The 24,072-nt window shown below is 42.5% G+C and overlaps 1 protein-coding gene across 1 annotated transcript in view; it reads left to right on the top strand.

The window, feature by feature from the left end:
* Nucleotides 1-24,072, top strand: part of sorbs2a (sorbin and SH3 domain containing 2a) — a 48,890-nt gene that overhangs the window by 7,972 nt on the left and 16,846 nt on the right. Inside the window, exons 2-13 of the mRNA XM_079219720.1 lie at nt 11,012-11,067; nt 12,107-12,196; nt 13,849-13,875; nt 14,000-14,124; nt 14,341-14,943; nt 15,635-16,042; nt 17,582-17,702; nt 18,757-18,932; nt 20,609-20,675; nt 21,584-21,634; nt 21,763-21,976; nt 22,087-22,201. Coding sequence (XP_079075846.1) covers nt 11,058-11,067; nt 12,107-12,196; nt 13,849-13,875; nt 14,000-14,124; nt 14,341-14,943; nt 15,635-16,042; nt 17,582-17,702; nt 18,757-18,932; nt 20,609-20,675; nt 21,584-21,634; nt 21,763-21,976; nt 22,087-22,201 — 2,007 coding nt within the window. The 5' untranslated portion in view covers nt 11,012-11,057. The remainder of the gene's footprint in view (nt 1-11,011; nt 11,068-12,106; nt 12,197-13,848; nt 13,876-13,999; nt 14,125-14,340; nt 14,944-15,634; nt 16,043-17,581; nt 17,703-18,756; nt 18,933-20,608; nt 20,676-21,583; nt 21,635-21,762; nt 21,977-22,086; nt 22,202-24,072) is intronic.

The raw sequence follows: 24,072 nt of genomic DNA, 5'->3' as shown, positions 1-24,072 counted from the left end.
GACGACTTGATTTAAACTTCCTGTCGCGATGACGAAGTGCGGCGTTGAAAAATGTAAAAGGACCCGCGCCTTTACGCCCAGAGTACGTACACATTCCTCAGATGGACTTTCGCGATGATCCGGACCACCTTAGAGGGTAAAGGGTCCTGCCTATTGGCAGTAAATATAGCGCCCCTGCTAATCAAGTCCCTCTTATCTTCATGCTTGACACTTAACACTGGTACCTGCCTCGGGAATCCAGACTATGTAAGGGGGGAATGTAATCTTAGCCGCAGCTGATAGTCCTCCTGCTTCAGTGTACCCCCTTGCGTCAAATTACTATTTTCAAAATGTTTGCATTGTTTTCATCATTCGATTTTGGAAAGTGTTCTAAAAGAACGGCAGAGAAAGTCTTTCCTGAACAAACTTTGGATTCAATTTGCACACGTATTTATTTCTCCTAAAGGTAAGACGTAAGACGGCTTCATTTATACTCAGCCACTCATTTCTTTCCTGTCAAAGGGTTTAATAATCCACAAGCCTTCTTTGCTGGCATGCTGTAATTTGCACAGAAGTAATTTCCCCACAAGAGTGATTTAATAATAAGCAGTGTGTTTGCCTCACTCATTCTCTAGATAGAAAAGAGTGTTTACTATCCTAGTAAAGTGTGGAGGAGCTAATGTCTGTGTTCCTGGATATCTCTTCTCCATTAGGCCTCTTAATGACCACATGTGCCAGATTCAGTTATCATCTTAGGCCGCATGCATCGGGTACTCAGTCATGCTGGGATCAGCATTTGTCATCGACAACCTTTTTTTTCTGTCTTGTATGACCCGTCTAAGCTACGCTACTCCTCTTACTGTGGATCCTATATTCACTTGCATCAGGCAGTCTTGGCATTTACCTCCCGGAGATTCCTGCTCTCAGGAGGGAGGGGGGGGGGAGTGCTCATGAAGCCCGTCATGCCCGTAGCGGTTGAAAAGAAATGGCTTCATTACTGTCGTTATTTCCAGCCTGCGCTTACTATTTTATGAGCATAATGACATTCATTTGAGTCGAAAACGTCTCGTCAGGAGAAGCTTTGTCTTCAAACATTGCTTCGGGCGTTCAGCACCTTGTGACACCACGTCCCCTCTATTTGCTCATGCTTTCATTTCATTGTCCCCTTGGCATGCAGTAGCTTGTTGTGGTTTGACTCCGTTTGTAGCCCGGAGGGTTTCGATAGTGCCGCAGCCTTTATTAACCGAGCTCCACATGCGGCGGACGCGTCTTGCAGAGGAGGAGATGAAACCGTGGCAGCTCTGGAGGTGTTGTTTACTCGCGATGGATGCTGTGTCCCCAGCCGGCTGCAGCCAGACAGTTTATGTAATCCTACATGCTAATATTGTCTCCTTTCAGTTTTCGATCCGCGTTTGTTTGTTTCTCCGTGATTCATCTATGTTCATTTGCCCTGCTCGTCCATAATATTTATTTATTTGTGTATCTCCGTCTTCTTCTCCGTGAGCACCAGAGCAGTATAAAGCGAATGCATCGCCAGTTCTGCATAGAAATGGTAAGATAACAAACCCACGGAATTGTCACATCCAATTCATCCCTCTCCCCTCCACGGCCCGGGCTCACAGTGCCGGGGCTTGTGTTGCATAATTGCATTAGTGCTCCGAAGCCAGTGGCTGTGCTCGTTAGTGGGGTTGTGATGCAATCTGCAGAACACACGGGCCTCTGTTGAGAGCCGTATGGGCAGCGAGTGGGCATGCAGGGTCAGCGTATTGACCTCCGCTATCCATTCATACGGCTGGAGGGGGGTCTGCTAATGAGTGGCAAGGTTGAACTAACAGGGATGATAACGGAGGCTCTGTGGGACGGGGTTGTTGTTCAACTAGCGGTGGAGAGGTTACATGGAGCTGATAAATAAAATGACTGCTTCTTACAACAAGTAGAATTTATTCTTGTCAAAGAAATGTTTTGTTATGCCGTGAGAGAAGGAGACTCTTTTTTTTCTCCATTTTTAGAAATACATTAAAACACCTGTTGTATTGATTTTGATATTCACCATGGATTAGTAGGATATCACACTATTTCTGAGTGGCTGGAGAGCGTGGCCTGAGCTGTTAGGGCTCTGGTTAATTATCTGTTCGAAATTCAAATGTAGCCCACAAAGTAAAACAAATTTAACTCGTAATACTTCTTAATACTTAACTTCTTAATAACCTTTTGCAAAAACGTCTCCAAAACAAATATTGTTTCCAAGCGACCGAGGTATGAGCAGGAAAATATTTTAACACTTCAGTCAACATGCCATGATGTGGATTAAAACTTCATATCACATTCTCACTTTTTTATTTCTGGTTTCCTTTTATTTACTTGATGGGACCATTATGGTAGACTAGACGGTTGTTTTCTTCCTAATTTTTCCAAGGTTGTATTTGGTGAGACTCTGTTGAGCCCTTATGACAAGATTATGACATTAAAAATAACTTCTTGCTTGTATGGAAATAAAAATTCCACAAATCCAGATGCGTACGGTCCCACAGTGCCAAGCAGTATATGCGATATTGACCTTCGCTCTATCTGAAGTTACCACAGCCTTAAACAATCTGAACAGCTTCATTATTGAACGATGAATCATCGACATGAATAGGTCCACTGTGCCATATAGTTACGCTTCAGTAGGTTGAGTGGCCATAGAGCCAATATTATTTTTTTAGCTTAGTCGACAAGTGACAAGTTGTCTTTGCTGCAGCTGATGGAACATTCTACTGCTAAGACAGGGTTTACAAAAAACTTAAAGCTCCCTCTGCGTGTAGCTTTGAGTAAAGCGTGACTTGACGACCAGTGTTTGATGATCCTGTAATCCAAACTTTAAAATGAAGAAGAATATGGATGTAATATGCTTTCAGTTCACTGTTTAAATGTGCACAAAACCCATTCTGCAGTAATCCTTCTCCTGTACTGTAGTACCATTTCAGATCATGTGAATGATATATTATTGAAATGTTTACTTGTTCGGCTGATGTCGAACATGAATACTTGAGTGTTTGAAATGCTTGAAGCTGTAAAAAGCAGTGTCCACGAGTAATAACCTACGGCAAGAGACTCTTATTTTGATTCCCAAGCCTCTCTTTTTTTCCTCTCACCACAACCCTGAGCTCCCAACCTTTTCGCCACAAAAATGCACCACTAAAATAACTTTGCTTCAAATCAGGCATCGAGGAATGAAGCAATTCTGGATTCTGCCTTTTTTGGAGGGGGTCACTCACTCTGTCAGTTGGGTTTCAGGCCAGCCGTGTTTCGACTGAGATTTATGTTGGATCTCCAGAGACGTTCTGTCGCCTTTTTTCAAAGGGATTTGTTCTCCCTCCTACTCACAGATTGAATATGTCTTCTAGAATATTGCACCTGGGGTATATTTCTGCCATTTTGTATTGTTTTAATATCTTATCCGGCTTTCAACAGCTGATAATCATTGGTACACAGACCAGCTGAACATAACATCTATCTGATGACTTTTTGGTTCGGCCTCTAAATAGATTTTCTAAGGAGCTTAATCTGCTGACATCCTGTGAGTATGTCTCAGGCTGACTGACCACTCCAGGGGTCAGGACCCTTGAAGCCATAGGCGGCTTATCTCCAATGATTGTTCACTCTCTCTCACATGCGCGCGCACGCACACACAAATAACTTTAACCCTTTAAAAACAGTGTGCGAAAATCCCCCTGCGCCTATTATCAGACAAAAAACAACAACATATTATCTCCGGAACCACATCGTTGTTTAACTTCATTTAAAGTGCTACAATACCGCAACCCTTGTGAGTAGATACATCTGGTGTGAAACATAATTAAAGTAACCGTTAAGTTTAAGTACTTACGTAAACTACATTTTTTAACCGAACGACACAGTTTTTTGACTGAAACTCCTTTGAACACCCAAATGCTGTGTTCTATTATGATTTTTGTTGTTGATTCTGATTCTTTTGGTCCTACTCTTTCCAAAAAGATGTCTTATTAGTATGTGGGCTGTTGTTAGGGCACCATAATAAAGTTTGAAAAACTCGGTGACCGCTGGAGGAGGCATTTTTGGGAAATCTTGCTCAAATCTTGATCAAAAAATCTTTTAAAAGTGATTTTTTTTGCAGATATACATTTTTTCAGACTTTGCTGAACAAATACATACAATATACACAAGTATTGGAATGAATTTAGCGTTCCTACGACGACTCAAACACAGGGAAGAAGAAAAAAAGGTATTGAGCCAAAATTGGCTCCAAGTTTAAAAGGGTTAAAAGCCTGTCTGAAATGAAACAAATGACACGGAAATATTCCATTTATATGGAAATCTAGCCATTTACAGTAAGATTCGAAAAATTGTAAAATGCCTAAGTATTGCTTTAGTTTTCAACGTTTTCATTGTGAGAATTTCTCATGGACCGATAGCAACATCTTTGTTTTTAGACACTTGTTTTGGTGCCAAGGCAGACTGCCAGTGACTAATGGCTTCCCGGCCAGTGCTCTTAGAGGACATTGTTTGTGTTTTACTTTCCTTCCTTTTGTTTTTCCATCACACCGCCTGGTTTACATCTGCCACCGTGTTGTTGTTTTTCAGGACATTCCTTTAGCGTAAGAACCGAGCCAAGTGACCTTACTTTTGTTAATAGGGACATGACATTTTTACGACCTGCTTTAACCTCTTTCTCTCGTGGCGTTTATTGAGTTTTGCTTTGTCATCTTAGTGCCGTCTGCGCACACATTTGATGAGATAATTTAAGAAGCGCAGATATGGATTGACTCCCTGCGAATTATCTAATGTCTTCCATATTGAATTTGTGTCTCCAAGAGTCTCGTCGAGGTCAACGCGATCCTTAAAACTCATCTCAGGATGTACACGGGAAGAAAATGGCAATGATGTCTGCTGATCAGCTCAAATCAATAGTATGGTTCCTCTAATGAAAAGAACAATGGAGGATGAGCTTACTAACGTACTGTAGTCACTCACCACAGTGTCTTGTGTTTTTAAAAAGCACTCAGAGCTCAATCCCTTTAAGTCCACTGAGTTGAACCGAATGAGTCCCAGTAGGTCACTCAACAGACTAATGAGACCTTTCGGGCTTGTGGTGTTGGACATCATTGCTTTCTGTGGCTTATAGCTCTGACTTGGGTATTTGCAGTCCCATAGCTATTACACTCAGTAATTATACACACACACTAGCCTCAAGAGTGGCCCACCAATGCCGAAATTACAGTCGGCGGATAAACCACGGCAAAATAAGAACGCAAAGACACTTAACATAGCGACGGTTTCGGTCAGCCAAACAAGGAAACAAAGTTGAAAACAACTGTTGTTTGTTCTCCATTTGTTGTGTCAAGATAAAATAGCTCTCAAGGCAGAGAAGAGTCCTTTGTTTAATTTAAGTTCGTCATGATAACAAGTGCTTGGTATGTTCACATTCATACCCACAGTTTGTAAGCATTGCATGGAGCCCGGGTATTAATGGAAACATGCCGTGCCTCCTCTAGTAAACGGTACACTGTGATATGCACGCTGAAAAATGCACGAGCTGCTAATGATCTATCTCCGGCTTTCGAGAGCGCTGCCCATTTTGTGATTAAAAGCTTAAAAAGGCCTGAACGGATCGTGAGAGTGACTTGGAGGTGTAGAGCCCGGCGGGCTTTCCTTCAAGTGTGCAGCCATAACATTACACCACGGCCACAGCTGCTGTGTCGCCGCCGATCTGTCCCCAAGAAACATGATCCTGTTTATAATCTGACCATCATTTGGACGGCGACTGGCTGCGACGCCAGACCCATGATTTACCCCGTTGCGTGCGTGCGTGCGTGTGTGTTTGTGTGTGTGTGTGTGTGTGTGTGTGTGTGTGTGTGTGTGTGTGTTTCAGAGATAGATTTACGAGCGCGCTCTGGATGAGGGTGAGGGTTCGGTCTTCAAGGGCTGAAAGTATACCACAGTGCATGGCTTGATGTAGCACCACAAGTAATAATGTTTCCTCCTGACCAGCGTTAACAGTGTTTGGAAACTCTCACACGAAGTAGTTGTAGCGATACGTTGGTAGATGAGGTTTATTGATAATTACTTATTTATACAAAACAAAATCAGGAAATAACATTTGCATTGGCTTGCGTCACTGTTTTGGCAAAACGGAAGCATACAAAACATAATTGATGGCTTATTTGATTCCAAGTGCAACTTCACATGACCCCTTTCATGAAAATCAACAGTCGATTTATTTCGTAAAGGGGTGGTTAAAGGTTTTTGACTACTTATCAAGCCAAAGCTTTTGTCATTTGTTGCATATTCAAAATTGTTTTGACCGGACGGATACGAATACAACATTTTGTATTTTGTTGAACAAAATGTTCTGTGAAAAAAATTAACTCAGGAGTCAAAATATATATATATATATATATGTATATTGTTTTTATTGCCAGTGTTGGGCTTTAACATCAAGTTCCTAAGGGAAGGAACATTTTTTCCAGCCGAAGCAAAATGTTTACAGGATATTCAACCTTGGTTTCTTTATATGGCATTTAATACTTAATTCATATCTGATATTCATGGTATTGTGGAGGGAAAAAAAAAGTAAACAGATAATTCCATTCCTTTCTTGGCAAGGTTGATGCTAGTTTATTGCTTTTAGCCGGTTACACCTACATTCTCTGGGCATATCTGTGTTACTCTCGTCACAGTTCATTTTGTTTGTACGCCCTCTGGCGTTTTGGGGAATAATGCAGTGAACAGCGCGTAGACTATAATCCTCTATTCCTATTATATACTACATACTCGCAGCCTGCGAAGGCTCTAAGCGCAAGTGTATACAAAGCATAACCTTTATTTTTTATTTTTTTAATGGAAACTACATTTTGCAAAAAAAAATCCTAGCATCCTAAACGTGAACCAACCAATGCTCCTCAAGGTCAGCATGGAGACAAAGTAAGGAAAGTAATAATAAGGTGAACAAACAAACTTGACATACATTACAGTCCCTTTTAATGTTCTAATTATAGACTTACACTGGATGTTTTGAGGCCAATACTGATAAAGATAATCAGGAGTTTAACAAAATCAGATAACAATATATCTGCCAGTGTTAATTGTATTTTTTTTTTTTTACATAAAATCACAGCATGAACATCAATCTTGATACAGATACGTTAGATTAATTTGTGTTCCTATGTGTGTCCACTGCTGGTCTGGTTGATCAGCTGCAGACTTTACAGTCTCCTGGCATGATTGGATGACACATTGAAAAGACGAGTGTGACCACAGCCATAGTTAGCGGCATGTTTTACAGTTGACAATGAACTTGCTAGTTCCCTCTGGGGGACAATTGGCCTTATGGCCGGCTCCCCAGCGGCGTCGCATACGGTATAACCCGGTGAAATGTTAAGAAGGTATGAAAAATGCCTTTTTAAAATTTTCAGCGTGGTCAAATACGTGTCAATGTTATGCCACGCATCTAGCGCCATTCATCACCAGAGCCAACTGCCGAGGCAGTTTACACATTCATGTCAAAATATACTTGCATACCGTTTCCAAAATAGCCACAATTATCAGGACTTTACTTGTCAATGTGAAGCCCAGAAGTTGTCGTCGTGTTGAAGCAAAAAGTATCACTTATGAATGCATTGTCAGTTGTTTTATTTCCTACCTAGAGCGGTGACAGGATTCAACACGAGTTCAAGCACAAGCGGTATGCGCTTTCATTGTCACACGGCCTTAATGTGTCGGGGAAGATCACTGCACACAGATATGCAAACACAATGTCTGTTTATGAATCCAGACGTGGTTGGGTTCTTACGGTCATGGAAAACCTGGAAAAGTTATGGAATTTTAAAATGGTTATTTCCAGGCCTGGAAAAATCCCAAAAGTTTTGGAAAAGTCATTGAAATTTGTTATGTTCATGTCGTTCATTTACGCTGAGTTTGAAATAATGAATATGCTTTTAAAAGAAAGACACTCAAAATATAAGCAGGCATACATACAGGCATCTATATAAATGTTCATTATTTTAATCAAACTATTGTCTCTCATTCATTTGTGTCATTTTTAAGGTATACTGTATGCTTTGAAATTCACATTGTTAGTTTAAATACTACGTCTTCTCACTTTTTCATGTATACACCGATATTTCACAAAATGTTTGGTCATGGAAATTTGGTTTAAAGTCATAGAAAAGTCATGGAAATCCATTGGTCAGAATGTGTATGAACCCTGCATGGACTTTATGTTCCATAATGTCACGTCATTCGTACACATTCACTCACTGAAGGAGACGCAGCCAAAACATCTATTTATCTTCCTGTTCAACATGGGAACTGAAAGATTAGATAAAAAAAGGACATTCTGATTGATTTTGGGTGTGCAAACTTTTGCTTTGCACTTCTAGTTGTACTTGTATGTACATTGTACGCTTGGATTAATATCCCAGGCATTAAATTAGGTATATGCTCTGCTCTATTGTTACTGAACATTTAGTTGTACAGTATTAGCACCTGCTAGATTATCAGTGGTGATTTGTATTGGACAAGAATATTCCACGGGAAAGTCATGTGACCATCTCTATTGCCAGGATTAAAATCACTTGAAATCCCTGATAGAGAGAAACAGTCGCGCTGTTTCAGTAAAGAGTTCTGGAGCCGTTGATGCTAAATAAATATCAGCTATACTGTACATCACATTCCCAAATCCTCTCAACAATATCTCTATGAGTGTGTGTGTGTGTGTGGGGGGGGGGGAAGTCAAGGTCAGCTATGAGTGTGAGTCAGTTATTTACATACCAGACATGTATGATCCCCACTGCAGCCACTGTCGGCTGTCACTCGCGGTGTCCGTCATGCACGCTAAGTCCGGTGATGACACACATGTGCACACATTCAAGCGGCGAATGCAGCGGCCTGTTTTACGCCTTTTGGCTTTTGATGTGCGCTTTTGATGTGCGCCCTCATATCAATCATGCACCGCAACAGTTCAAAGAATCAAAGTCTCCATATGGCGAGAGACAGGCATCACATTTAGGTAAACATTGCATTCTGCATCTGTCATTTACCTTATTTACGTTTGGTCTTTGTGCTGCAAAACGTCCGCTGAGGTCATTAAGTCTTTCAGCTGGAAGAAGCTATGTTCCCACGGTTGGATCCCATGGCTTTAGGCTTTGGCTTAAACATCTTTGCGAACACGACGGGCAGCATGTGTAGATTTACGTGAATCCTTTTTTTTTTTTAAACAATGTATTTATTGATTCTCAGTCTGCAAGTCACATCAAATTGAATATCAACAAAACAATACACAGCAAACATTTTCACCCTGTTCCCCCTCCCATAATAATAAAGTAACTAAATAATAGTTGAATTAAATTAAAAACAGATAATAAAAATAAAATAAAAAGAAACATAAACATAAAAATATACTTTACAAACTGAATAATGGGTGTTTTTTGTTGTTGTTTTTCCTACTAGTCAATGTACATAATCAGACAGTTGTCCTCCTCCCCTTGAGCCAGTTCTTGCTGAAGCAAGTCACCAACATTAGTATTATGCCTTAAGAAATACCTAAAAGGTCCCCAGATATTATCAAAAACATTTTGTTTACATCTAACAATATACATAATCTTTTCCATTGACATGTTTGAGGCCATTTCTTTAACCCACACACCAATTCTTGGGCCATCAACACTTCTCCAATTAAGGGCAATTATACGTTTAGCTTGTAATATACACATATCTATGAATCTGAGCTCTTTGCTTTGTAGAAGTGGTATGATAGGATATACACCAAGAATAAAAAGCTTGGGAGTCAATGGTAATTTCTTGGATAAAATTTGATCAATCATATTAACAACATCTTGCCAGAAGGTTTTCACTTTTCCCATATACAGTGAAACAGTGTCCCCCTTGCCTCATCACACTTAATACAGGTGTCAGGAATATAATCATTAAACTTATGCAATTTCACAGGAGTTATATATGTACGCATCAGCCATTTATACTGTAGAAGTTTTAGGTTACTGCTGACTGTCTGCCTCTGTGCCTCTTTACATGCCTCACTCCATTCTTCTAAAGATATTTCCTCCTCTATATCTTCCTTCCATAATTTACGTGAATCCTTTACTTGTTTGGAACAGTTTCTGTGTAGTGAATTGAGTCAAATAGAGGCGAAAGTGACCACTTTAGTTGCACCAAATCTCAGACAGTTGACGAACGTTACCGCCCATCTTGAAAACACTTAGTGGACATATACATGAAGATTCTACCTGCCACGTGTTCAATGTCTAATATTCTTTGTCTTGTCTTTAAAGCGGTTAATCAAAAATAATGATGTTTTCTGTCTGAGGCATTCCTTAACATCTGGATCATTATCTGTTGGCGATTCATCCATGCCACATTATCTCTCCTGTTCTGTTCAGGGTGCTCGGGGCCTGACTCTGGCAGCACCTCATGTTGACATTTAATCACAGGTCCATGCCACCTTGATAATCAGACTGAATTTCCATTTCCGTTCATCGCTTATGAATCGGTGACTGAATGTGGATGGCTGCTCTGAGGTCTCGGGTCTGGAACCAGACTATTGCACACTTCATTTTGTCTGGAAGTTCAGAAGTGCAGTTAACAATTCAGTTAATTTCCTGTTTGTCACCAGGAAGTCTGCAAGGTTGGAAAAATGAGATGTGTGAAACCTCATTTGCAGCACACAGCCTCCCCCTATTCCTAAACATCATTAATCTCTCCAGACTTTTTCCTGCACACAGATTTTGGCTCTTTAAGTTGTGTGATTTAGATCAAAGTCAACCAAGTGACCTAGTGGGCAGTGGGAAACTGGCAGATTTCCAAAATAAATGCTTATATTTCAGATTTGAGTCACAAGAGTTCATGCAAAATACAACGAGACTGCCTCCTGAATGATTTATAGTAGCAGTCTCAGGAAAATCATTTTGTAAATCACTTTGCGTTGTCGTGATTCGCTTTGCTCTGTTTCACGAGACATTTATTGTATTTTCTGAAATACTTTGTTTTTGTTTTACAGGAAAGTGTGTCCCCCTGCAGTAGATCAGTAAGAAGTGCTCTTCAATATGAATACAGGTATTTAAGAATACACACACACACACACACACACACACACACACACACCATACACAGATTGTTGTCCATTAATTTTGTTCGGCAAAGCAGAATAATCATGTTTTCTTGTGCTACAAATGAACTGAACATACAACTATTGATTCCATTTGATACAATAACATCAATATTGTTCCACATTTCAGACCTCGTAGCTATTTTAGAAGCCGCCATGTGCGCTAAATTCCCTTCGACCCCGGGCATGAGTCTATAATTCTAACTGACCCTGTTTTACCACTTTGGTGATCGTCCATTTTGGGCCGTGTTTATTGTGACTGAAAAGCATCAGAAGGTATAGTAACCCTGTTGCTTTTCAAACACGGTGACGTATTCCTCCCTCAATACGTTCCCAAAGCGTTGTCCTGTACTTGGCAGTCGTCCCGGGTAGAATAATGTATTGCAGCTGGAGAATCAATGAGCCACCCGTCTGAGCACCTCTCTCCACACACCACACGCCACCGCTCTGTGGCTGCCAGCGGTGGCTTGACTCATCTTAGTTGTTTGCCTCTATTTACAGTCGAGAAGACAAACGAAAAAAGCTTTGTCGTGTGCTGAAAGGCAAGCAACAAAGCCACCAGAATTTGACCAGAGTTTTACGCACACATTTAAAACCACCCGTATCGGCTAGTAGCTTCATTTGTAAAGTGAGCTAAGCGTTGGCTACAGAAGTGATTTTTTTTCACTGTGTCAGGTTCTTCAATGTGGAAAATATGTGTGGAAAGTTTCTGTGACGAACACAAAGCTCGTTGTGTAACACCTTCAAAGTTCTCCATTTTACAAATCCTTTGAAATTCTGCTGCACACCAGCTTCATCACATGTCCTGAGCCCATTTTGTAAAAAAAAAAAAAAATTGTCATTTTAAATGCATGTGCACTTGTTTGCGTTTTGTTTCTGCCTGGACGCATTCGGTGTGTGTGTATTTGTGTCTTCGTGATCGTGCATGTGCATGTTGTGCTGCTGCTCTCTGCCTCTGTGATCACCTGCCTGGCTGTGATTTCTCAGATAGCGGAGGATGTGCTCGCAAAAGCTCGGCCTTGTCACTCATGCTCTCTCCCATGAAGAGGGTCCAGAGCTCGCCAAATCTAGGCTCAGGTACTAACACTCACGCAAACACACTACAAATGAACCCGTTTGAATAAGGAGACTAATATGAACAGCTAACAAGGCAGGCCAGTTCACGTATTGACTGGACTGAGCTCTCAAAGCACGAGGTAAGTCTTTCAAAAAGTGGCTTGCTGGTTTTCTAAGTCATGCTTAGCCTTCATCACCCCTCATATGGCTTGAGCATACGGCTCTGTATGCTAAAGCAATGTTTGGACTGCGGGATGCTATTTGTTTTTCTCCAAATCAGTTCGTTGTTTAATCCTTTTCATTTTCTTTTGATTAGTCTCTCCCGTCCTGGGCTTGTTTTTGCACTTATACTGCTGCTGGCTCTTCTTTTCTTTAAAAGCTCTCATGTATCACGCTCTCACACTGCTTCATCTTCATGGGTAGTTTACTCTTCTCCACTACTCATGACAACACAGCTCCGTTGACCACTTTGGAGAACGTGGATATGTTCGTGGATGTGTTTGTGTGTCGACTAAAAGGGCGCCAATCTGCTCCATTGTTACGGATCAGTGGTTTAGCAAACTTACTGCAGATCTGCTCTATGTATAAGCCCCTTCATCCTAAAGCTGAAGAGAGTTTTTTTTTTTTTTTCACGTAGCAGGGGGAAGAGCGTACACTTAAATATATTGTCAGCTTCCAGAGGCCACAGCTGGCCGTCCAAAGCTGCATATTCCTCTACTCTGCTGAAAGAGCAGCGGAGGTGTCTGGACTCTGTCAGCATCTAGGTTAACGGCTGCACCAAAGTCTGCATTCTAGCACTGTCAGCCTTCTTTCAACAATTGTAGGGTGCTGTCTGAAAACTGATGAGCTGTGGTCCGATATAGAAGGTTTAAGAGCATAGTATAACTGATTAAAGCACCACTCTGGGGGGCCTTGGGATCCTGTGTGAAGCTACTAGAGCGTTAATGTGCAGGCGTCAGCCTCTGAGGGACCCTCAGCCTTGGCAGGGGTGTACGGTACACTCTCCATTGCTGTTTAGCATACTCGTACACTTGGAGTCCCTAGAAAAACTAAAAGTAAGCTCTGGGATGGTGCCAACCGCAGACGAGGGAATAATGGAAGGTTAAGGAGCCGGTTCAGTTGTGTTTGCCGTGGAGAGAACCACCCCGGCTTGAGCCGTCTCCACGGGTAAAACTAGCCGTGCATATTGCTGCGAGCTGGCTAACATAACCAGCCTTGTGGAATCAATTGACAGAGACGGTCATAATCAGAATAATTATAACAAAGTGGTGAGAGCACAACCCATAGAGCCTCAATAGCCACATTTATTGGAAATATTCCAGGATGAAATAAAACTAAAATTACCCTTTTAAGTGTGGCTCCATGCACAGTGTTCATCCTGCTGTGTGGATTTGAATCTTCATGTTCAATAATGTGGCTCGCATTAGTGTGCTCTGGAGGATTTTCGTCCTTTATTAGACCTGGGAGTGAAGTGGTTTATTAAGTCTCGATGTGCATGAAATACCTTAAGCTCTTCTCCTCTCCCAATTTTTTGTATACTGTACACAGCCTGTAGTCATTTCTCTTAGCTCTTAGCTGTAACCCTATGAAGTAGTATCAACGTCTTCAGTGATGAATGTGACCACGCGTTCGCTCATGTCAGTTATCGTTGCCGTGTCTTCTCTGTTCCCCAGGGAGTGAATCTCACTCATCAGACTTGGGTAAGTCTCTGTTCCTTGTGTTCAATTGGAGGTGAGACTCTTTGGGAAACACCCCATTGGAGCCCAGAAAACATCATAAAAACACTGCAGTATGTGATGTTAATATTACCAACTCCATTTCCAGATAATTGGCGGTCACGTAGCGCGACAGATGGCTTTAAGAACGGAGACGCTAACAGCTCATCTCTCGCTGCCAAAGGCTTCCGCAGCGTCAGACCCAACCTGCAAGACAAAAAGTCACCAACACAGGTAAAATGTCTCACACATTAAAGCTTTTATAGCTGAATCAAAACAGGGAATCAGTGGTCTGTGTGAAAAGTGCCTTTGACTATTCTATTATAGTTTACCATGCAGTGTTGTATTTGGAACAACTTGATGATTTGCATCAAGCTTTGCACTGAGGATTTTTCTTTGTTGTTCTTCTTTGAACTTACGTTGGTTGTTGCTTTCTAATTGGCCACTAAGGATATCAATCACATGCCTTTGCCACCCCCCAGAAGAGAGAGTTTCCACTTCTCACCCACGGCCGCTAACCCGCCAGACTACAGCTCCCTTGTTGCCCTGGCTAATGATTTTACCCCCGGGACGCTAACATTCACGCAGAATGAGAAAGCCGATTTGAAAGAGTCCTACACTATTAGTAGCACGTCCTCTTACTCTTACTCGGAGAGCAATGCAAACTCAGTCCGACAGGCACAGCGGTTCACTCTCCCGGATGACATCAGCAGCTGTCGTTCTTCTGCAACCACTAATTCACAGGCCCAGGAGCGTAAGGTGTCTTCCCTCAAACTAACCCCGGTCACCATCCCTGACCCCCCGGCTCACTGCGACCCCTACCTTGACCCACAACCTAAGTCCCAGGCCACAGGTCCACAGGCAGCCCCGGCTTCCGGCCGCTTGGGCCCAGAGGATCTCAAACATCCAGAGCGTCGGCCTTCAAACAACACAGCGGAGCTCAAGTCCCCAGATCGAGGCCCGAATCAGACCCCGAGCCCGGCTCCAGCCCGGGTGGAGGTGACGAGGGCTCCTCCTGCAGTTCCACCAAGACCTTCTCCTGCAGTGCTGTTGGTACATAACCGACTATACAATGTAACAAAAGTAATGATTGTGTCCATTTCAAGGCCACTTAAATACAACATTGCTGGGTTTGTGTCATGATGACATCAAAGGTGATAAAAGGGTAACACACTGGTTGCATCATATCTTTTTTTGGGGGGGGGGGTGTGCCAAATTCAGAGGCTAAATGTGATATAATGGCTGTTTTCTGGTAGTTTTTACTCATACAGACACTGAGTCTTATGACAGTGGTGTTCCATGAAGCCACCAGTGTTTGAAAACAAGGTGTTTTGATGCACGTCATACAGGATGCCGCTTGTGTGTGTTGCCCTTTAGTCCGTTAGGCTTGTTGCTGCCATCTGACCATGTGTGAACTCATACTGTTTGTGTGATAACCAACTATGTAATGTCTTTGATACCACTGTTGCCGTCTGTCTTCTGTATTTGCAGCCTCCCACAGAGTTTGAAACTAACAGACCCTCTTGGATTCACAGCGCTAGGCACCTGTGAGAGGAAGATGCTGCAGCCGGTGGACGCTTGAGTGCGGTTTCACGGCAGCATTTCACCTTCTGTTAGGCTTCACGTGTTGCTTGCGCACATCTTGTGTGACATCGTGGCAAATGAGTGACATCACTAAGCGCTTTACTCCTTTCCTCCTTTTCCAATCAACTCCCTCTTTCCCCCCTCTCCCCTCCAACACCAGGGGCCTCCCTCCCCTGACCCAACAGCACGGCACTCCCCATATCGCTGCCACAGCTCAGAGTCACTCGACTACCTGCCAGGCCTAATGCCCAAGGCTCTATCGGCCACCCCGTATGTTCCCAGTGGTCCCGGTGCAGCCATCAGGCCGAGCCTTCCCACAGTGAGCAGTGCGAGTGGCTGGGTGTCATCCTCGGCCTCCCCCTTGACGGTGTCAGCGCTCAGCCACTACTCGTCGTCCACGACGGGTCTGCTGGACGAGCTGCAGATCTGTAGCCTGGACTCCCCCGGCACCTCGCCCACGCCATCGCCCACCCTCAGCCACGTCTCTGCCTACACATCCACTGCTGGCCCTGATGATGCGCTAACTACCTTTGTGGCCTCCACTGCTGCAGCCGCCACTGTCACTAACGTAATTATCCCAACAAGTCATTGCTGTAACACACAAATGGTACCCTGCCTCCCCGCTCTCCTTTGGATGGCTGAACCAAACAATTCACAAAATGTGTTTTCACCACCGTATTTGTACCTTTCACTAACCTTCAACTACAACCTAATGATCCCTTAAAATGTTAATGTCCCTCTACTCATGAGATCACTATGTCTTTGTGCTTGTCTTTGTTTCTCTGTTATGCCTTTTTTTTGCAATCACATGCAATTGTACTGTCCCATTAAGGCCCGTTCATATCAAAAATTCATGACGAGACAAAACCATTTTTCAGAAAGGTTGTAGCAGGGTGATGGAAGCTGATGGCTGCAGCTTGTTGGCATCATGAAACACTTAACTTGTCCAAGGGAGAAGTCGGGGAGGCGGTTATCTGAGATAACATCCACGAGGACTGTAGTTACGTTCCTTGTCGGCTCATTATGTTGCTGTGGGAGCAGATGTAATGGTCCCTGTGAAAGAGTGGTATTCCCAAGAGGAAGAAGTTAGAAGTAGGACTAACACTCTGCCGATACAGGGGACTTAATGTAATGTTAGAAGATTAGCAGCTTCAGTGTCTACCCAAGGTGGCAACCCCTGCTTTTGACGCCAAAGGTGGCGATAGTCATAATGCTAAAAAAACATGTTTTGTCAGAGCCAAACCCAAAATCACTCTAGTTTTGTGAGAAAAACCCAAGAAAACGGATTTGAACGCCCCAAAAAATACAAATGTTACGCTCATAATGCCCGAATAAAACATGAGCCAAGTGTATCTGTTGCATCAAATGTACGAGACAGAAGACTGAAAAAACCCTGTTATGTAGACATTCCATACACTTGCAATAAGTGCTGTCAACACAGTGTTTGTGTGTTGCTTTAATGTGAGTTTATTGATTTCAAATTTTTGATATCCATTGGTTTTAGAGCTCTCATGTATCTTTGATCAACGCCGGCCTTAAAATGAAAACGCTGTGTTTTTACCCTTTTGTCCAATGAAATCATATGTCCCTGTGTTGAATGGGAGAGCATTTGTTTTTCAAATGGAGCCTCCCATTGTGTCTACTGTCTTGTTTGTCACAACTAATTTATTATGAAATGTATGTGGAATCTGAAAGACTTGCGTTTGCTTACATCACTGTTTTAATCTCTTCTGTCTTGTTTTTGAAGTGAAGCGACTCAATAAGTGCCCCTCCCCCTCACTAACTGTTCTCACATGACACAGTCGCTTCAGATTCATTCAGTAATTACTGAATAACATCAGCCCCAACATCTGTCGACCTGTGTACCTTCATTTCCAGAATGGGCTCCTCTGCCACTTTAAATATAAATATGTATAATAATGTAATGACTAATAACGGATTTATAAAACTAATCATTCTCTTGTTTTATTCATTTTGTTATACTCATAATAATCTAATGTTGGAGAGCAGAGCAACAACACTATAAAGGGACATGTGTACATGTTGCTGCCAGTTGTGATTGGCAGTGAGTGATCTTCTGTGTTGTCTGGCTTGTGGCCGCTCTTAGGGCCAGGTCCTCTCTCACGCTATGAATGGAAGTGCTCCACAGAGGCCCCTCTCTCCTCTGTCCTACCCTCCTCCGCCCACCTCACTCCACAGCGGGCTCTACAGACAGAGCCGGAGTTCAGGTGAGTCATGATCTTTTACCCCTTTTTTTAATTTATTTGAGCCGAGAACACTATGTTTTATCAGCAATTATTTGACAGGAAGATAATGGCAAAGAAAAAGGGGGCTTGGTAAGAAAAGGCCATCCCAGAACCATCCATCTGATGTGTTATGTAATTTTGGAAAGGTCAGGAGAGAGACATTTATTACATTGTGAAGCCCCGGTAGGTGTATAACAATTTATGGATGGTGCAAGTTCGTGTAAGTCAAAAGTTGGATCTTAAGAGTCTGATTCAGCATGAACAGGGAGCCAATGTAATGAAATAAGAACAGTAGTAAAATTATAAAATGTTCGAGTTTTGGTGAGCAGTATTTTGTCCAAGTTATAGTTTGCTAATAGTTGATTTTGGTAAGTCAGAGAATAATGTATTCCAGTAATTAAGCCGATGAGACAAATGTTTGCAAAAGTGTTTTAGCATCAGACATCAGACATGGAAAGAATCGCACAAATCTTGTCAGTTGATATGTTGTTTATATGTTGCTGAAAGGATTATTAGAATTAAACGGGACACAGAGATTTCTTTCATCAAAGCTTTGTAAGATTTGTTCCGATCTACCGTGAATTAGCATTTCATTTTTTTTTGTTTGATGACATCCATTAGATTTTTTTTTTATGTGCATTTTTCCAGTTTCACCAGCTGATGCATGATCAGAGAAGTGCTAAAAGCTTCAAGGATGTAGAAATATTTTAAGAAGCCATAAAAGAATATTTGCAAATGAATCTCCTCATTATTGCCCATAAAAATGTATATTTGTGAAAAGCCCAGGCTGTGATATGTGTAAACCTTTTTAAGTAGAATACAGAGCCATCCAGTTGTGGTGCACAGTATAAAATGAGTTGCAGATAAAGAGGTTGTTCTTGTGCTGCTCACATCAGGAGGTGTACAAAAAAGCAGTTCATCTTCGGATGAGTCAGTGTCGCCTTGTTCACTCCTCCTTGGATTTCTGTGATTATTAGTGGGTTCAAATGACGGTGTGTCTTTTCTCTTTCTCGCTCCTCTTCCTCCTCATATTTAGAGGGCAGCGAGTCATTCACCACAGAGTCCGTGGTGCTGGGCCACACCAGCCACAGCAGCACAGTGCCCATCGCTCGCTTCTCGGAGGAGGAGAAGAGGGTGTCCGTCATCAAGGCCCCTCACTACGAAGGCATCGGCCCCGTGGACGACTCCGGCATCCCTATTGCTATCCGCACGGTGAGGTCAAAGAGCTAAACGTGTTGGCATGCAGCAGACCGGCTCGGTGAGGCACCGTCGTGTGTTGCACAGATGAGTCTTTTGACCTGTCGTCTTGATATGTGATCAGGTTCACGAGAGTGGATTACTTTCAGCTGTCAGCAGCTTTTGACCCCATATTAAAAGCCCTTTCTCTCTCTCTCTCACTCTCTCGGTATCTTTTGACTCTCTGTGTGCTAGTTTTACAGATGAGCTCAGTCGAGGTCTTTTTGCTTTAGCGCTGCAACGTCCTCGCTGCTCACTTGTCCAAGTGTGTGTCTGTGTGTTATCTCTGTTCAGGCTTTTCACGTATTCACACTCCACTCCGTTATCCATTTCTTGAAGAGGTGGCATTTCAAAGCGGTTGTTCAACTGCAGAGCGAGCGAGCCGGAGAAAGTAACGGGAAGAATGAGAGTTGGGGCGATAAAAAGCAAAGAGAAAAGAAGAAAAACAGACGCTCCTTGTTGTGAGAAGACAAACATTTTTGCGGGCACTTTATTTGGTCACCATGGAGAGTGAAGTGGTAATTGGTCCGTCTCCTGGCCGTGCCAATGCTCCATTCACTGGAGCCAAACAGCCTGTTCTCTGAGTCCAGACACGGTGTTTAGCGCTACTGAATAAAGGGGGGATTAAGTCTGCCATGGGATAGCTCGTTTTTGAAGTGGCTGTTAGATCTATACTGTATACACAAAGACACCCATACCAGGGTTTCTCCTGGACTTTCCAGGCTCCGCACCAGGAGCTCCCACTTAGTTTTTTTTTTTTGTAGCAACGTGGCTTCTGTGTCCTCTGTGCTGCGAAACCAAACCTGCTGACATTGATTTCTGAAAGCAAGCTCAATTAAAAACCAAAACAAACTGCAATTGTGGTTTATCAAGTGGTTCTTCGCCCCAGCCGACACATACAGCTTACTATGATGTCATTCTGCTAGCCACTTGCAGCCCACAAGCTAATGGTCATGTGTGGTTTCGTATGACGGGTGAGCTTGTCACATCCAATCGGAGAGATTTATTCATACATCCCAGAGTTCAATGTGTCATCACACATTTTTCAATGTTTTACAGGGAGAAAAAGGAAAGGGTTCAATATAAAATACTTAAAAATGAAAAAACGTTGATACATATTTAAGTAAATGAACATTTAATCCAGGCACACAGAATTTGAGAAATATACATTTCATTTGACTGTTTCTTCAATAGATGTCTTCGATGTGAGTGTGATCATAAAGATATGCTTTATATACAGCCTGTGGTGAGAACCATGCAACATTTTGTTCAGACTTGTTTCTCATCAGTTATATCTGATAAATAGATTAAATATCTCACGGAGACTAATTAAGAGCAAGTACATTAAATTAAGTGAAATATTCTGATGCAAATGACTCTTGACAAGACTTAGTCGTCCTCATGTCGTATGGAGAGTGTCTCATACAATAAATCTCTATAATTAATTTATTCATGTCTCGGCGTGGGTTACATCCTCGGTGAGTGAAATATGGATCTCTAGAAAGGCTGACTGTGTGTTTTTTGTTGCTCGGCTCAGTAAGGACCCGCTCCCATAAAACAGTGGGAACCCTTCCTATCCTCTAACTGCAGCTATCTGGTTTATGTTGCATTTCACGGCACATACATCTTTATGACTGTTTCTCTCTCCACAGACGGTGGATAGGCCCAAGGATTGGTACAAAACTATGTTCAAACAGATCCACAAGGTTCACAAAGCAGGTACGTCTGAGCTGCATCACACCGAAAGGCAGAAATGTCCCTTTATGTGTTGTGATTTGATCATTCGGCGTTAGAACTTGGCCACGTATGCATGCTGTGTGCATCTTTGTGTGTATGCGCATGCCGGTTATTATTAAACCCAAAGACCCAGAGAACGTCAGAGCCAGAACTCATTAGATGAGAGCAAGAGAGTCTGTGGAGGAAGAGGGATTGAGAGAAACCTCTAATAGACACAGAGCTGTCCTGGGAAATCTGTTCTAATTTTATGGGCTTGACAGTATCACAGTCAGTTCAAAGCTTGTTTATTCTACACTGCTCCGGCTTCTTCTACTGCAACACACACACACACACACACACACACACACACACACACACACACACACACACACACACACATGCACTGTTTCATGATTGTGTGTGCCTAAAAACATCTTCAGACCTCTTCTCTTGATGCATCCTGGAGATCTTCCATGACTCTGAATACTCGTATATTCTCTGTGAATTTATAAAGTAATTATCCAGTCCCACCAAAGTCTACAAATCAAATCTTTCAAGTGAGCTCATTAAAAAATGTGTAGAGAAAAGAGCTAAAATCAAATACTCATAGTTATGCCACAATATGGTACATACACTGCCTCTGTGAGTTGCTATGGCTCGTCTTGTACCTTTTAAAAAAAGAGATGCTGAGCTTATTGATGGACGGAGGGGAAGTAGTTCATGCTGCTTGAGTGGTTTTATAATTTTCCGCTGTGCAAAATGGCCACTATTGGAACTTACTTTTAAGACTGTATTCAAGTGGACTAAAAGTGCAGTTCTCTCAGGAGAGCAAACTGCACTCTTGTTCCCTCTGCACCACAACAGTTGTTTGTGCATGAACACCAATCAATCTTTGTTCCCTTCTTCTGCAGATGACGACTACTCTGACACATACAATGCAACATATGCTGTCATAAACAACGGTGAGAGATGCTCTACGCGCAACAGAAGTTGCTCATAAGCCATTTCTTCCCAACCCATTTGTCTCCTCCTGTCTGGCTCGCTCTGCCTCATTACTTCTCCCTTCCAATGTCTCCTCTGTCCTCAACAGACGACCACAGCCTGCCGTCCAGCGCCACCATGGCCCACCCTGCTCCCCGGACACACACATACAGGCCACTCGCCAAAAGCCCCTCGGACAACGGAGGGCATCCGGGCCCTCGTGAGCCTCCGCCGTCCCCCGTACCCCCACCGCCTCCGCCCATGCCGTCCCTCCTCCAGCTGAGGGCCAGAGACAGCGACCGCGAGAGAGACTCGCCTGACGCGTACGCCGAGCTTTGTCTCATCTCTTTCATGATTCATTTGATGATTCATTGATTTTGTTTCTGCCGGTTTTCTAAGAAGCATGTTTTTTTTGTTTTTTTTCTTGCACCAGGAATGAATGGGGTCCTCCCAACAGGAAGGTGGACACACGAAAGTACCGCGCAGAGCCGAAGAGTATTTTTGAGTACGAGCCTGGAAAGTCCTCCATTTTGGAGCACGAAAGACCAGTGAGTATATTTTAAAATGTTCTGTCACTTGATTATATTGACATTATAGAAGGTTCAAGGGGTTGATGACAAAACATTAAGCAAAAATAAGTGAAATAACACTGCATAGGTAGATCTACGGCACATAAAATAACTGAATGGTCGTATTAAGAAAAGAGTCACAAGCACCTTTACCTTTCTTGCCGACTGTATTTTCATATTATGGGGCTTTTGAGTGGACTTTTTTCCGTCAGGCACGACGTGGGCGTTAAAAAAGCAAAGGTTTCCAGTGCTGCTGTCTGCTTTGTCATCCTCCTCACTCAGAGTGAACAGCCAGTACAGAGATAATTAGTGAGTAGAGGTAATGGCTCAAATAATAGACAAAAAGGTTTCTGAGATGAAGAACAGGATAATGGAGATGGTGTTGTAAATGAGGAGTCTGTCATGTGGGAGAAGATTAAACGGGGGAAAAGGTATTTGCAGACGTTTAATGCGACGACTGCAGAGAGCGCTCTCAGGGAAATAATGCATGAGTCAGTTCCTGATAAGGCAATGAAAGGAGAAAGCTGAAGAGTAGAAGTGAACCCACGCTGTCTAATCTGAGGCTCTGTTTTAGAAGCCTTTTCGCTCCACTGTCCATGGAAACAAATGGCTCCTGAAAAAAAGTGTCCAATTATGAGCCACAGGAAACAAAAGAGCACTTTCTCTGCCACTCTGTTTCTTTAGTTTCTTTTTTTCCTGCGCGCATTCACAGAACTTGCGTAAGTTGGAAGTTTCTGCTCTCGACTCGATTTTTACAGGATGACTCATATGTCTCTCAGCTGTTTCTCTTTTTTTTACAAGAGAGATGCAACGCCTCGACACCTACGCAAATATCTCCTGGCAGCGTTTCATTTTCATGTGGGAAATGGGGTTAGAAGGAGCAGACAGTAGTAAACCAACGCATCATCTCCGCAGTTCAAATAACAGTAAAATGAATACACCTCCTGGCTGCAGTATCAGCCAAAGTGTGTAAAATAGAGAAAGCTGTTTGAGTTTAAACATCCAACTGAAAAAGAGGAGATGATTAACTTGCCTCACTGCGAGGCTTATACCCGTCTAATTTCGTTGCATGCAAATACAGACATCCTATCCGACAGTTTATTGCAGGTTGATTTGATATGAAAATGAATCTCTCTGTGATGCAACAGAAGGTTTTTAAATCCATCGTCAGGAAAGATAAACCTCCACTTCCTTCAGGAAACTTAACCACCATTAACATGCCATGCAAAATAGTGGAGGACATGTACGGACGTAAGTTTCCAGCCAATAAGCAAATGACAAGGCGACATTGGATGGCAGCTTTGAATTAATTATCTGTAAATTCCTCTTTTAAAAGCACCTATATGAATACATAAAGGGGTTATGGTGCTGATGGGGATAACTGACAGAGGGAGAGTGTGGCAGGACAACGCAAGTTTATTAGTGTAGCTCTTTCTTAACAGCGAGGCAATTCACAGCTTTACATGAGACATAAAAAAGGCATTAAAGTAATATTACACCCATAAAATGACAATTTGTAGATTAATTACTCATACCTGTGGAGTCCGGACAAGACGCAAGGGTTTTAAATAGTATGCGTGTGTTTAGGGAAGTGTTAAAAACATATGACTGGATAAGTGAGACCTGGATCATAACACATGAGCTATGCCTCCCAGTTTATGTTCAATTCATCATGACTTCTTCTCCGTGGAGGTCGTGCAAGAAATACAACGTTTTCTTTAAGAATTCAAGGTTATCGCAGGCTGAGTAATTGATACACAAACGCTCATTTTGGGTGAAGTATTCCTTAAAGACAGGATTTAAAAGAAAACAAGGTGATATAAAAAAGACGCATTAATGGTATTTAAAAG

The sequence above is a fragment of the Taurulus bubalis genome (genome assembly GCF_910589615.1).
Source record: "Taurulus bubalis genome assembly, chromosome: 6".
In the NCBI taxonomy this organism is placed as follows: domain Eukaryota; kingdom Metazoa; phylum Chordata; class Actinopteri; order Perciformes; family Cottidae; genus Taurulus; species Taurulus bubalis.
The sequence above is the reverse complement of the archived record's forward strand: the minus strand, read 5'-3'. Positions and strand labels throughout refer to the sequence as shown.